Source organism: Chrysochloris asiatica, unplaced genomic scaffold (genome assembly GCF_000296735.1).
Source record: "Chrysochloris asiatica unplaced genomic scaffold, ChrAsi1.0 scaffold00238, whole genome shotgun sequence".
NCBI classification, from domain to species: domain Eukaryota; kingdom Metazoa; phylum Chordata; class Mammalia; order Afrosoricida; family Chrysochloridae; genus Chrysochloris; species Chrysochloris asiatica.
This window is the reverse complement of record NW_006408756.1, coordinates 1,716,970-1,730,460: the sequence shown is the minus strand read 5'-3', so window position 1 is coordinate 1,730,460 and position 13,491 is coordinate 1,716,970. Positions and strand designations below refer to the sequence as shown.

Sequence of the window (13,491 nt, the reverse complement as noted above, 5' to 3'; positions counted from 1 at the left end):
TGCTTTAACATCTCTATGCTGGAGAGCAAGTTTCAGAGTCTCTTCTGACATGCATTTTTGTCTTTTCCTTCTTTCTTGTCTTAATAACCTTTTGCTTTCTTTCTGTATGGTGTTCTTGATGTCATCCCACAACTCTTCTGGTCTTTAGTCTGCATCTAATACATCAAATCTATTCTTCCAATGATCTCTAAATTCAGGTAGGATATATTCAAGATCATATTTTGGCTCTGTGGACTTGTTTTTATTTTCTTCAGCTTCAACCTTAACTTGCATATGAGCAATTGATGGTCTTTTCCACAGTCTACCCCTGGCCTTGTTTTGGTAGATGATATGGAGCTTTCCCACCGTCTCTTTCCACACATGTAGTCAATATGATTTTGAGGTCCATGTGTATAGTTGTCTTTAAATGTTGTTTTAAAAAAGGTATTTGCGATGAAGAAGTCACTGGTCTTTCAAAATTCTGTCATGCAAGCTCCAGCATCATTTCTACCACCAACGCCATCTTTTCCAAATACTGATTCTTCCTCTTTGTTTCCAACATTTGCATCCCAATCACCTGTAATGATCTTGATTGCATGCTTGATCAATTTCAGATGGAAGAAGCTGGTAGAGGTCTTTAATTTTATCATCACTGGCTGTAGTGGTTGGTGCATAAATTTGAATAAAAGTGGTATTAACTGGTCTTCTTTGTAGACACATGGCTATTATCCTATCACAGACAGCGTTGTACTTCGAGACAGACCTTGATATGTTCTTTTTTGATGGTGAATGCGATGCCAATCTGCTTCAATTTGTCATTCCTGGCATAGTAAACCATGTGATTGTCAGATTCTAAAAGGCCAATACCAGTCCGTTTCAGCTCACTAGTGTCCAGGATATTGATATTTATGCATTCCATTTCATTTTTCACAATATCCAATTTTCCTATATTCATACTTTTACATTCCATATTCTGATTTATTAATGGATGTTTAAAGCTGTTTCTCTTCATTTTAAATTGTGCGCCATCAGCAAATGAAGATCCTGAAGGCTTATTTACTTCATCTGCGTCATCGCAGTCAGCTCTACTTTGAGAAGGCAGCTCTTGACCCCATTGCATTTTGAATGCCTTCTAACCTGAGAGGCTCCTCTCCCAGCACTCTCTCTGACAATATTCTGGTGCTTTTCATCATGTTCCAGTAGTCAATATACTGGTGCTATCTGGGTGTTCCACTGCTATCCATAAGATTCTCAGTGATTAAATATTTGGAAGTATTCTCTCCTTTTTCCTAGTCTGTCTTCGTCTGGAAGCTCACCTGAAACTTGTCCACCATGGGTGACCCTGCTGGTATTTGAAATACCGGTGGCATAGATTCCAGAATCATAGCAACATGAAAACCATCACTCACGACAAACCGACAGATGAGTGGTGGATACTACATGGTTTAAAATCAGGAAAGATTTGGGTCATGGTTCCATCTTTCACCGTACCTATTCCATCTGTAAACTGAGCAAATCATCTGAGAAGCTAGGCTATATGAAGAAGAACTCAGCATCAGGATTGGAGGAAGGCTCAATTATAACATGTGATATGAAGATGATACATCTGTGCTTACTGGAAATGAAGAGGACTTGAAGCACTTCCTGATGAAAATCAAAGACTACACCTTTCAGTATGGGTGGGGATGGTGGTCATAGTGGCCCTGTATGGGATTTCCGAGGTCGTAAATCTCTGTGGGAACAGAAGACCTCATCTTTCACATGGAGCAGCTGGTAGATTCAAGCTGCTAACTTTTCAGTTAGCAGCACAAGTCGTAACCCACTACACTGCTAGTGTATAATGACCGTACATTGTAGAGCACAACTCAATGTAAAGAAAACAAAAATCCTCACAACTGCACCAATAACCAACATCGTGATCAATGGAGAAAAGACTAGAGTTGTCAACGATTTTCTTTAACTTGGATCCACCATCTATGTTCATGGAAGCAGCAAAGAACTTACAAGATGTATTGGGCAGGCTGATGCAACGAAATGCAGACGGGTCTCTTGTGATACAATAGTGAGTAATTGTTATCAGGACTGACTGTGAGGGTTGGAAATGTAAGGGTAGACATTTTATAGCAAGGAGGGGAGTGATTAACTCTTCAGTCTAGGAGCGGAGGTCCCTAGGACCTTCAAGGGAGAAGAGCAGAGAGCAGGACCCTACCCAGAGAAGCAGTGATGCCTGAAATGGAGGCAGAGATGATGACATGGAGAGATGGAGCAGCTGGGGACTTTAGACCCAGAGAGGGAGAGCGACTGTGTGCTGAAGACCTGGGGGGCACGGGGGAAGGACTGCATGGAGGGGATTGTAACCATGGCAATGAGACGATATACTAGAATGAATGTAAAACTAATGTTCTCCCATGTAAACTGTCACATAATTCACAATAAATCATTTAAGAAAAAAAAAAAAAAGATGTATTGGGCAAATCTGCTGCAAAAGACCTCTTTAAAGTGTTAAAGAGCAAAGATGTCAACTTTGAGGACTAGTAGGTATACCTGACACAAGCCACGGTATTTTAAAATAGTCTCATATGCACATGAAAGCTGGACAATGAACAAGGAAGACCAGAGAACAACCGACACATTTGAATTATGGTGTTGGCGAAGAATAGTGAACGTAACAGGGGCTGTCAAAAGAACAAATAAATCTGTGTTGGAAGAAGTACAGCTAGGATACTTCTTAGAAGTCAATATGGCAAGACTTCGTCTCCCATACTTCGTACATTTTATCAGGAGGGACCAATCCTTGGAGAAGGACATCATGCTTGATAAATTGGAGGGTCAGGGGAAAAGAGGCAGATCCCCAACGAGATGGAGTGATACAGTGGCAGCAGCAGTGGGCTTAGACAAAATTACAGCTGTGAGGATGCTGCAGAACCGGGCCGTGTGTTGTTCTGTTGTACATGGGGTTGCTATGAGTCGGAACCGACTCCATGGCATCTGACAGGAGCAACAACAACAACCACATCTGGAACATCTGACGTGAAGTTCCCACTAGTGGTTCTAGAGCCAACTCACCCCTTCTTCCACCGACTGGAGACCACAGGGACAGGGCAGTATGTAGGGGCCCCGCAACCAGGGAGCTGTTCCTTTCTGGGGAACAGGCCCAGAGGAGTTGGAGGCAGAAGTCAGAGTGATGGGTGGACAAAGGAGAGGGTTGGGGTGTGTGTGTGTGTGTGTAGGCTTCATAAGCAGCTTGTGTCTGAGTTCCATGGAGGCTGTGAGGGCACCAGTGACTGCCTAGGGGCCAGGTGCTTGGGGGAGGGGGGAATTGACACCTAGACAAAGGGTCTAGAACCTGCCTCACCATTGGAGGCCCTGATCTGCTCCAGCCCAGGGAGCAGCGCCCTTTCTGGAGCCTCACCCTGGAGTGTGTCTCTCAGCAACAGCACTGCGCCGACCACCAGGCGTCGCTCTACCAGACTCAGCCCAAACCTGCAGCACCACAGGGCAGAGTGGGCCCCTCAGGTCCCCCCAACCCTCTAGGCCCTAGGGAGGGTCCCCAGACCCCTGAAACCATCTACCCTACTCCCTGGGAGTGGGAGTAGGAGCAGGGAGCAACTGGCCTGTCAGATTAAGGAGGGCTGCTGGCCCTAGGGGGTGGGGGTGTAGGGATGGGACCCTACACTGGCCTGGTCCCTGACCTCAGCCTGTGCTCCCAACGCTGAGCCCACAGATCCCCAGGGAGCTGGTACATCAGGTGGGTGGGGTCTGTGTGAGGAAGGTCCGGGGACCCACCCACACCTTTCCCAGAGTGCTGCCCAGCTTGCATGTCCCCAGCTGAGCGCACCAACACTAACGGAAAGGCCAGGATCGGGGAGGACAGGGCGGAATGGAAAGTCTCTCCCACACTGGCACACGGGAATGCACTAAAGGTTCCCCGCCTCTTGGTCAGAGGAGACCCATGTGGCAGGACGCAGGGCAGCTCTCCTCTCTTCTGAGGATGCCCCAGGCCTGTGTCCCCAGCTCCTTCAGTCCGCCTGCTGCCCTTAGCATGGCCACGGAGCAGTTCAGACCCAGTGGCCTCCCCCGCCTGTCCACTTGGCCGCCTGCCCACAGAGCTGCCCTTTCTGATGTTGCATAGCTCTGTGCAGAAGGAAAAAAATGTCTTTTAAAGCAAAAGCCAAACAAAAGCTAGCCGGGTTATTTTTAAAAATCAGCTATTTTAGGGTTAGGCATGACTCCAGGACGGCAGTCAGCCCAGCCTCTGACTGCCGTGCCCCCCAGCCCCCTGCCTGCCCGCCCGGCGAAGGTTCTGCCCTGATGACCACAACCCACTGGGCCAGGGTAAGCCCAGACTGCACTGGTCAAGTGGCCCTGGGGTGGTAACTCCCCTCCTGGGCACCAGGCAGAGGGAACAGGACAGAAAGACAGAGGACAGGGTGGGGGCTGCTGGGCCATCAGGAGGCCCAGAAGGAGGAGCGTACAGTCCCTGGAGGAGAGCAGAGGGCACCCGGGGGGTGGGGGCAGGGGGAGGTTCCAAAGGGCAGGAGGTGGGCGGGAGGGTACAGCACTGACTCTGGACAACAGGCAAGAGCTGGTGAGAAGACTGGGCTCTTTACTTCCACAGAGGCCTCTGTAGCCTCAGGGAGATGGGGATGAGGCTGGTCCAGCAGCTGTTCCGAGGGACAGGGACTCCAAGGCAAGGCCTGGGGCCAGTGTCCCTAGTGAGGGGCATGGGGCTCAGCCACAGTTCTGTCCTGGCTGGTCTGGGTCTGGAAGACCAAGGCCAGGCTTAGGAGTCACCTGTCCAGAGGGTTGGGGGGCCTTGAGACCCTGCAGTCCAGCCCCCAGCTGGTGTGAGTCATTGGTAGTTTGTGACTCAGCTCTGGCCCTTCAGGAAGATGGGTCTGAAGCCAATTCTCGGGGACTGGCTGGGGTCTTAGGCGGTGGCTAGCTGGAAGCAGGAAGTCCCTCCTAGACTCAAGCGTCCGGCCAGCTCCCTAACCACTCCCTGCAGCCCAAATGCTGGGCCCCCACACACCCCACAGAGTATATCAGGAAGCCTTGTGCACATCACAGCCCTCAGTGGGTAAATGAGCCATCTGCACGTTGGGATGGTGCCACCCGAACAAGCCAGGCCCACACGGGCCAGTCAGTACCAGGGCAGACAGTGGAGTGGAAAAAGCCAGGTGCGTGCACAGACAAGCCACTGCCAGTAGAAAAAGAAAACAGGGAAGTAGACAGAGGTCTCGGGTAGTCCCAGTCCTGCTGCGTGGGGGCCTGGGCCACAGTAACTTGCAGGGAGTGGGCAGGTGTGGAAGAACCCCCAACAGGCATCTAGGTGCTCGCAGCCAGAGAGGACAAGGGTCTCAGCTGCACAAGTGTCCTGAGGGTCCCTAGCACCTCCTGGTGCAGAGGTAGGAGATCCAGTTTCCCAAACCGTGCCCGCAGCTGTCTCTAGCCCCTGCCTTAGAGGGAGGACTCTGAAGGCACAGTCCAGGCAGGGTTCCCTCCTCCCTGCAACTAGACCCAGGACAGGCCCAGATGGTCAGTTTGGGCCACAGGAAGTACAGTTTATCCAAGGGCACCCCGTGGTCCCAACAAAACCCAAACAGTTTAGTCTCCACCAAGCAGGTACTTGTGGAAGGCCAGTGTGATTTGTTTAAAAACAGGAAGTCTTGGGGGGCCACATGAGGTGGTGGGGGCATTGCTCAGAAAATGAGCCCACAGACCAGCGTGCTGGGTGAGGGTGGGATCCCGGCCCTGCTGACTCTGAGACAAAAACTAGTAGACGGACAGTCTCACTGGTTCCTGTGTGAGGTCAGCTAAGGCTCTGTCCAGGCCCCAAAATGCCCTACAGGAGCCCGGTGGGTGCCACATCCGGCCCAGCCCCTGCACCTGTCTCAGCACTGTTCTGTAATCAGATCCTCCCTCGGCCACACTTCCTGTGACTGCCCTCGGACGCCTGGATGACTCCCGAGGCACTGGCCACATGGCAGAGGGCCAGCCGGCTCGGACACCAAAGGCCTGAGGCTGCCACCCAGGTAGGCTCAGACTGCCCCAATAGCCCGTGTGTTCTGGGGTGTCTGAGGTCTCTCGTCAAATCTGCCAGGCACTGCTGATGCAGCGCCACCCCAGACAAGCGCAGGACTGCAAGCACTCACTGTGACCCACCCTCCTTGAAGCTAGAACCTCAGTTTTCCCATGTGTCCAGAAGGACACCTCAGTGCTCTGGACTTTTCTAGGGTTTCACAGCCCCTCCCCCTACCATCAATGAGGACAGGACCCCCACCCATTGGGCTCCTCTGTCTCTTAGGGGTGGCATTTCTGACCATGCATGCAACCACTCAGCCTACACCCAAAGTGTCCCCAGCACCACCCCCAAGCTGTCCCCTCTAACTCCGGGCCTGAGAACAAGGTGGAGGCGCCAGCACTCCTCCGGGGCGGCTCTGGGTGTATGGGTGGAGCCCAGGCAGGTAGAGGAGAAGAGAGGGGGACTAGTTGGTAAAGTCCCTCCTCTGATCTGGGGTGGCCTCTGGGAAGGGGGCTTGAGACTACCAAGCAGACCCCTGGGCTTCAGGAAGTTTCCAGAGTAGACAAAGAGATAAACAAGAACCCTTCAGACTGAGGAGCCCTGGGCAAGGCCACTGCTGAGACTTGGGAAAGCATAGCTCTAGGTATCACTAGTCACCAATTTGTCCCCAAGGCTGGGGCCCAGCCAACCCAACCAGTTTTCCCAGATTTCGAGATCTGGCCTGCATGGCGTCCACCCCCTCACCCTCAGTAACTGTATGGCCCCTTCACAGGGAGGAGGCTGAGATTCAGGCTCTGGGTGGGGGTGGGGGTGGGTACCGCTGTGGTTTCCTCCTAGTGAGCTGGGACAAGAGCAGAGGTCTAGGGCCCCTCCAAACCCTTCCTGGAGTCTCAGTTTCTCCACCTGCTAACTGGGGAGGAAGACGGCCCAACCCCCCCCACCCCTGCAATCAAAAGAGAGAAGGTCAGATGGAGGTGGCTCAATCTGCCTGCAGAGAGAAGGAGCAGGCTCATGGCTGAGGCCCCCTTAAAGACTCCCCAAGCAGCTGCGCCATGAATTCCCAGGGACATGCCCCTGCTAGCTCCTGGGCCCACACACTAGGGCATGAGCACCTGCCCTGTCTCAAAAGAGCAGGGAGACCTCCTGGTGCCCAGTGCCAACTGCCCATCCTGCCCTCTGCTTCCCAGAGTATCCGCTCCAGAGCCCAGAACAAAGACTGCTGGCGGTCAGCCAGGGGAAAGCCCAGACCCCGTTACCAGTGTGGATTCCCTGTGGAAGTCCCGTTCCCACCCCAAAGCAGGAGGACCTGGGCAGAGGGTCGGGCTCTGGTCTCTGTGGCTGGACTCTCTCAGACCTCAGCCTCCTCATCTGTAACAGGAGTCTGCTCAGAAAGTACTGCCCTGCGGACTCAGATCTCAGGGTCACCAGGAGGGCCAGCTGGGCAAGGCTCAGTCCAGTCCTCCAAAAATTTCCCTGGAGCCCTCCAGCTTGAGAGATCTCCTTCCCGGCTAGCCTTCATTTATGCTCTCTTTCTGCCCTAGGTGCGGGTCCTAAAGGGGCTGAGCTAAGTACCGTCGAGTCGGTTCAGACTCACAATGTACAGGGTTTCCGAGGAGCAGCTGGTGAGTTGAATGCATGGATAAATGATAGATAGTTGGGAGCACAGATTGTTGGGTGGGTAAATGAGTGGATGGATGAATGGGTATCTGATTGGGTAAGTGGGTAGATGGGTAGGTGGATGGTTGGTTAGGTGGATGGATAAGCAAGCAGAGACATGAGTGGATGGATGGGTGGATGGATGGATGACAGGACAGGTGGATGGGTAGTTGAGTACATGGATAGGTGGGTGAACAGATGGATGGATGGACGGATGGATGAATGGGTGGATGGATGGACGGACAGATGGATGGATGGGTGGATGGATGGACGGACAGATGGATGGATGGGTGGATGGGTGGATGGATGGATGGATGCATGGATGCATGGGTAGATGGATGCAAGAGTGGATGGACAGTGGGTCTCTTCCCAGACAGAGCTAGAAAGGGCTCCTCTCCCCTTTGTGTCCCTTTACAGTTGGAGAAGCTGAGGATTGGAAAGGGTGTTTACTTGGCAAACACTCCACTGACCCTGAAACAGTCTATAAACCATGACAGTCCACAATTTGCTCAAGGCCCAGAGGTCACCGGCCCATCTTCCAGATGTGAAGATCAAGACTCAGAAAGGTGCCATCAGTCTGCAGGGGCAGAGTCTCAGTTCTCAAGGCCTCACCCACTGCACATTGGGCACTGTGCCCACCTGCTCTTCAGCCACCCAGGGTTGTCATGGAGACAGGTCATTGTGCACAGAGCTGGGGCCCTCTCCCAGCTCAGCCAGGCCTGTCCTTGGAGGAGGAGGGGCAGGAAGAACCCACAACTCAGCACAAGTTCCCTTGTGCGAGAGAGGGACAGACACACAGGCCCCCACAGTGCGTCGTGGCTATGTGGAGTCTCTGCATGCCAAGCCCAGTGAAGGTCAAGCCCCATGAAGAGTTGGGCCCGGTGGACATGCCGAGCCAGTAGGTCACCCCCACTCCTGACACTCAGGGTGCCGCTCTGGGAGGCATCTCAGTGAGCCCACGTCCTCCTGAAAATCCCAAGCACTTGCTGGGATTTGAGTTAACTCTCCTTACCGTCCACCTGCTGGATTAGCCTTAGGTGTGGCTTCTTGGCCCCAGAAAGCCCAGATGGCCAACAGAGCCAGCTCTACAAGCCTCTGCGCGTACAGCCCCGAGACTCATGGGAGACGGTCACCACCTCTTCCCTCACCTTGGAGAACTCGGATGGTCACCAAAAAGCAGAGATCCATCCCAGACCACCCAATAGGCAGGGCTGCATTCTCTGTGTTCCAAGTCAAGCATCCTTCCCAATGGGACTGCTGGACAATTTAACAGGTGTTGACACCAACGTCACACAGGGTAACACAGCCTGCACCTAACTCAGACCAGGAGTGAAGCCAGGCAGATTTCTCAGTCAGATTGGGGATGGGGGTAGCTCCGGCTGATCCTTGGGAGGCGCCTAGCCCCACCCTCCCACCAGCACAAGGGGTCTAGAAGACGTGGGAGCACTCCGCACACACCAAGGCCCTGGCCACTAAGCTGCTGTGTGGCCACAGTCCCTGCCCAGGTATCCCAGGAATGTCCACCTTCTGTGACTTCCTACATTCCGCAGCCCCTCCCTGGCCTGCTGGCTCCCGCTGAGGAATTCCTTAGAGTAAACACCAGGGTTGGCGGTACTCGGGCACTAGCATTTGCATCTCTGTCCCACGGGCACCCTCAGCACCACTCCACGAGACCCCTGGCAGAGCAGTCTCTTTCCCTGTGCCCAGGGATGGGGGAAGAACCAACCAGGACCTGCTTGCCTGTTGGTTTCTGGCCTGCTCTGCAGGTCTGTCTCTGCCCAGCCTCCCAACTGCCCCAGGGAGAGGCGGCCCAGCCACAGACAGAGTGGGAGCTGCAGTGGGCAGTGGGGACCCTACCTGGCCCAGATCCAGAGTGATGTTGACCTCGTTGTAGCCCAGGCCACGGGACAATGGGGGGCTCTGCCACCAGCGTTCCGTACCGTCAACAGCGTTACTCACAGGGTGGGCTTTGTTGCTGTTGGCGGCTGAACAGATGTCACAGTACTGGCCCTGTGGGGACAGGAGATCAGGTGGACAAATAAGATGTTTGGGGATCGTCACCTTCCTGATGCATGAAGGTCACCCTTCGAGGCCTCATACACAGCTTGCCTGACCTGCCTATACTGAGCACCACCAACAACCTCACCTCAGGCTGTGGCTATTGTGATGGAGAAGGTATGGTGCACCCATGAGGGTGCCCACTGTGAACGGGGACACTGTGGGGTGAGATGAGGGTCCTCAGGTGCAGGCCGTGCTCAGGCAAGGCTGGTGAGGTAGGGGTGTGGGGACCAAGAGCAAATATGGCTGAGTTGGGGGCAAAGGGAGGGTAGTTCACGCCCGTCCACACAAATGAAACTCCAAAGGCTTTCCAAAACTCTGAAGGGTTCAGGCAGGGGAACTAGGTCTCCCTTCCATGGTAGCTATTCAAGGCTGGAGATCACACAGGGAACCAGGTTACCTCCACCTGCCTACCCATAGCCCCTGAGCCACTGGGATTAGGGTCTCCAAGAGACAGAATTAGCCATTCCGGCAGCCTGTGGAAATGGGCCCAAGCGGAGGCGTGGGGCAGCTGGCAGGGCAGTGTCAGGTTTGCTGGCTCTGCCACTTCCAAGCCCTGGGATGGGGCCAAGACACGGCGACAGCAGGACCTCAGTATCTGTATCTGCAGAGTGGGGACAACACTGCCACCTGCCCAGAGTCACCGTACAAACTGCATGGAACACACTCGGACCCAGCAGCTGTTTCCGTCCTCATCCAGCCACCTGCTGGGGCCTGTCCTGCTCTGCTCAGAGGAGGCACCCAGCGGACCTGTGAGGGGGGGGTCATAGGGAGGAGGCCGCTCGCCAGGGAGGGCCTGTTGCCTGCGAGTGGAGGCCTGCCCAGTCCTCCAGAGCAGCCAAACCCGCATACAAAGGCAATGTTCAGACTTGGCATTGATTAAAGCCCAGAGAGGCCTGGCTGGGAAAGGCGGCAACCTAGCTGTCCAGGCTCCCGAGGGGCCAGACCTCGTTCTAAAACCAGGAGGTAGGATCGTGGGAGCTCTCCTGTCCCAGGGCCCAGTGGCCACAGGAACCCCCAAGCCCCCCATATGTATGGTGTGCCCTTACTGCCCCCAGGCCAGTCAGCCCCAGCATGTGAGGGTGCCCTCAGAGCCCCATGCTGCCTTTGCACTGGTTGAACATCATCCACTCTTCAGGTCCCAGATGACACTCCCTTCTGCAGACCACCCACAATGCTGAACCTGACCCTCCTCACTAATCCATCACCTGTCTGACATATTCCATTGTCTGAATCAAGACCTGGAAGGTTCCTGGGGACCTGGGTACTCTTGACAGGGAGGTGGGCAGTGAGGGACCATGGCTGCGGGGTTCTCAGCTAGGTCTCCATGCCCACGGGGCTAGAGTTGCCACATGGAGGCTTTGTAGGATCCAGCTAGAAAACTGGAGGACAGCAGAGAGGTGGTACTGCATAAGTAGACAGGACAGCTTAGGTGGGAGCCTGGGAGGCTTCCTGGAGAAGGTGAGTGTAGGCACAGCCTCCTGGGTGGGGTGGGAAGGACCTTTGGGGGAGGTGGGAAAGCTGGGTTAAGGGCTGAGGGTCGTCCGCCTCAGTGGCCAGAGTCTCCAGAGAGCGCCACTAGGGAGAGGCAGTTGGAGTCCCCAATGGCCCCAAGCTGGACAGGGAAGGCACAGTTGCACCCCTTCCTCTGCCGGCTTTGCTGCCTGAGCACCCCCACACACACACACTCCTCCTCTGCAGAGGGTCCTGCCAGGACTAGCAAGGAAACAGTGAGGAGCTGATAAGGACTTCCCTCCAATGAGTCACTAGGCAGCAAACCGGTGGCAGAGCCCCCAACTTCCTTGCAGGGCCCCTGGGCAGCCTGGAAGCCCTCCACTCACTACCCACCTGGGGTTTCCACGTGTTGGCTTGCCCAGACCCAGCTTCTGCCCATCATACCAGGCCCTCCTGGGGTGCCCTGGCCCCACATCACCCCCTCTCCTGAAGGCGGGCCCGGGGATCATGCTGCTTTCTTGGGAGATGCAGCCCTAGGAACAGCAAAAAGCAGCCGCCTCCCTGGCAGCTTCAGAGGAGGCCCGAGGGCACTGACTGACAGGCAGAGCGGTCAGCACTGCTCCAATCCTCCCTACCCCAGAGAAGACAAAGGGGAGCGACAACCTCAGTGACCCACCCAAGGTCACATGGCTGTGTCTGGACAGGTGTTCTTTCCACCACACCCGGCAGACAGCAATGGGGCCCAACTCTGGAGCCTTCATTCATCCCCTAGCCTCTGGGCTCTTTACCCACTTTCATCCCCACCCCCACTCCTTCCTGGGAGGTGGAGCCCAGGCCCCAGGAGGAGGGGCTCAGGTTACAACGGACTCCTATGGTCCCACTTTTCCAAAGGTGGGGGAGGGGTGGGAACGGGCCAGTGGCAGGATCTGGGGCCCGCCCTGGAGCACACTCTGGTCCCCCACACGAAGGCTGACCGAAGGTGCCTTTGCTGGACCCCAGCACTAAGTGCCTGGCCATTGGTCTACCCCCTGACCGCCCGGTTCCCCACTTACAGGCCCACCACCCCCATGTCTCAAGAGGGCCTTCAGAATTTAAAACCTCCCGAGGGAGAGAAAAGGCCCAGTAACCCTAGAACCCACCACTTCGGCGTCCAGAAATAGCCCCACCCCCCACCTGATGTATGTGTGTGTGTGTGTGTGTGTGTGTAGGGGGGTGTCCCATCAAGTTCCTAGACCACCCGTGAAAACCCCGGTTTCAACCCTTGACTTCAGGCTTTGAGTTTCCCGTGTCCTGAATAGGGAGGAGCAGGCGGTGGCCTCCCCTCCTCTGCCCACCCCGCAACCCCATTCCTATCCCCATCCCAACGCCAGCAGGTTCCAGCCTGCCCCGGGGAAAGCGAGTCCGCCAGCCTCCTCCCCATAAACAGCCTGCGGCGGAGGCCAAGTCCCGCCCTCCCCTCGATCTTAGGACCGGGGGCCGCTGGGGACTAGGCGTCCGGGCCCCCTCCAGCCCCCTCACCGCCACGGAATTCGCCCGGGGTTCCCACCCGGGTCCGCACCGGGGACACTGCGTTCCGTCTTTTCAGAATGGCGCGCAGTTGTCCGGCCAAGCCGTCCTAGGGTTTCGATCCGTTCTTCAAAATGCGAAACCGGAGAGTCGGACAGAACGTGGGGACTCGGGTTGGTACCTGGACCCTGCCCCGCCCAGGCATTCCCTGGACGTCTAGCTGGAGTTCCGGGGTCCTATGTGCCCCCGTGGTGGGGCAGATTTCCGGACGGTGCTCCCCACGCCTGGGCGGTTCTGACTCACCTGGATGGTTTGGTTGGGGTCCCCGCCGGCCACTGGACCTCCCACCAGTTTGCAGTAGAGGTCTTCCGTGGGGCGCGGAGCGCCGCGTGCGGGGTCCTCCTCGCCGCAGGTCGCGGACGCCGAGATGCGGGAGCTCTCGGCCAGGTTGAAGTAGGGTGGGTGAAGGCTGAAGCCCCCAGGCTCCGTGGCCCAAGCCGAACCCAGCAAGGTTAGGCCGACCAGCAGCAGCGACGCGGGACCCCGGGAGCGGCCCGAGGGGGCGCCCCCAACGCAGAGAGGCGCGCGCTGCCTCGCCATCTTCCCGACTCGGGACCGGCTCCGCGCCGCAGTGGCCCAGCCGCTCTAGAGCTCCGAGGCTGCCCGACCCGGCTCGGCCCCGCCCGCAGACGCCAGGCCCCGCCCCGGCCCGCCCGGCTCCCAGCGCCCCGGGGAGGGTCGGAGCGGGGGAGGGGCGGGCCGGCTTAACCCTTCGGCCCCCGGGTCCTGCCGGCCGTCCGGAGGGGACACCT

At 56.1% G+C, this 13,491-nt stretch overlaps 1 protein-coding gene across 1 annotated transcript in view; it reads right to left on the bottom strand.

The window, feature by feature from the left end:
- Positions 1 to 13,279, bottom strand: part of LAMA5 (laminin, alpha 5) — an 81,853-nt gene extending 68,574 nt beyond the window's left edge. The window contains exons 1-2 of the mRNA XM_006873394.1: positions 12,983 to 13,279; positions 9,518 to 9,670 (exon numbers count right to left, since the gene is read on the bottom strand). Of these exons, the coding sequence (XP_006873456.1) occupies positions 9,518 to 9,670; positions 12,983 to 13,279 (450 nt within the window). The remainder of the gene's footprint in view (positions 1 to 9,517; positions 9,671 to 12,982) is intronic.
- Between the last annotated feature and the right edge of the window lie 212 nt (positions 13,280 to 13,491).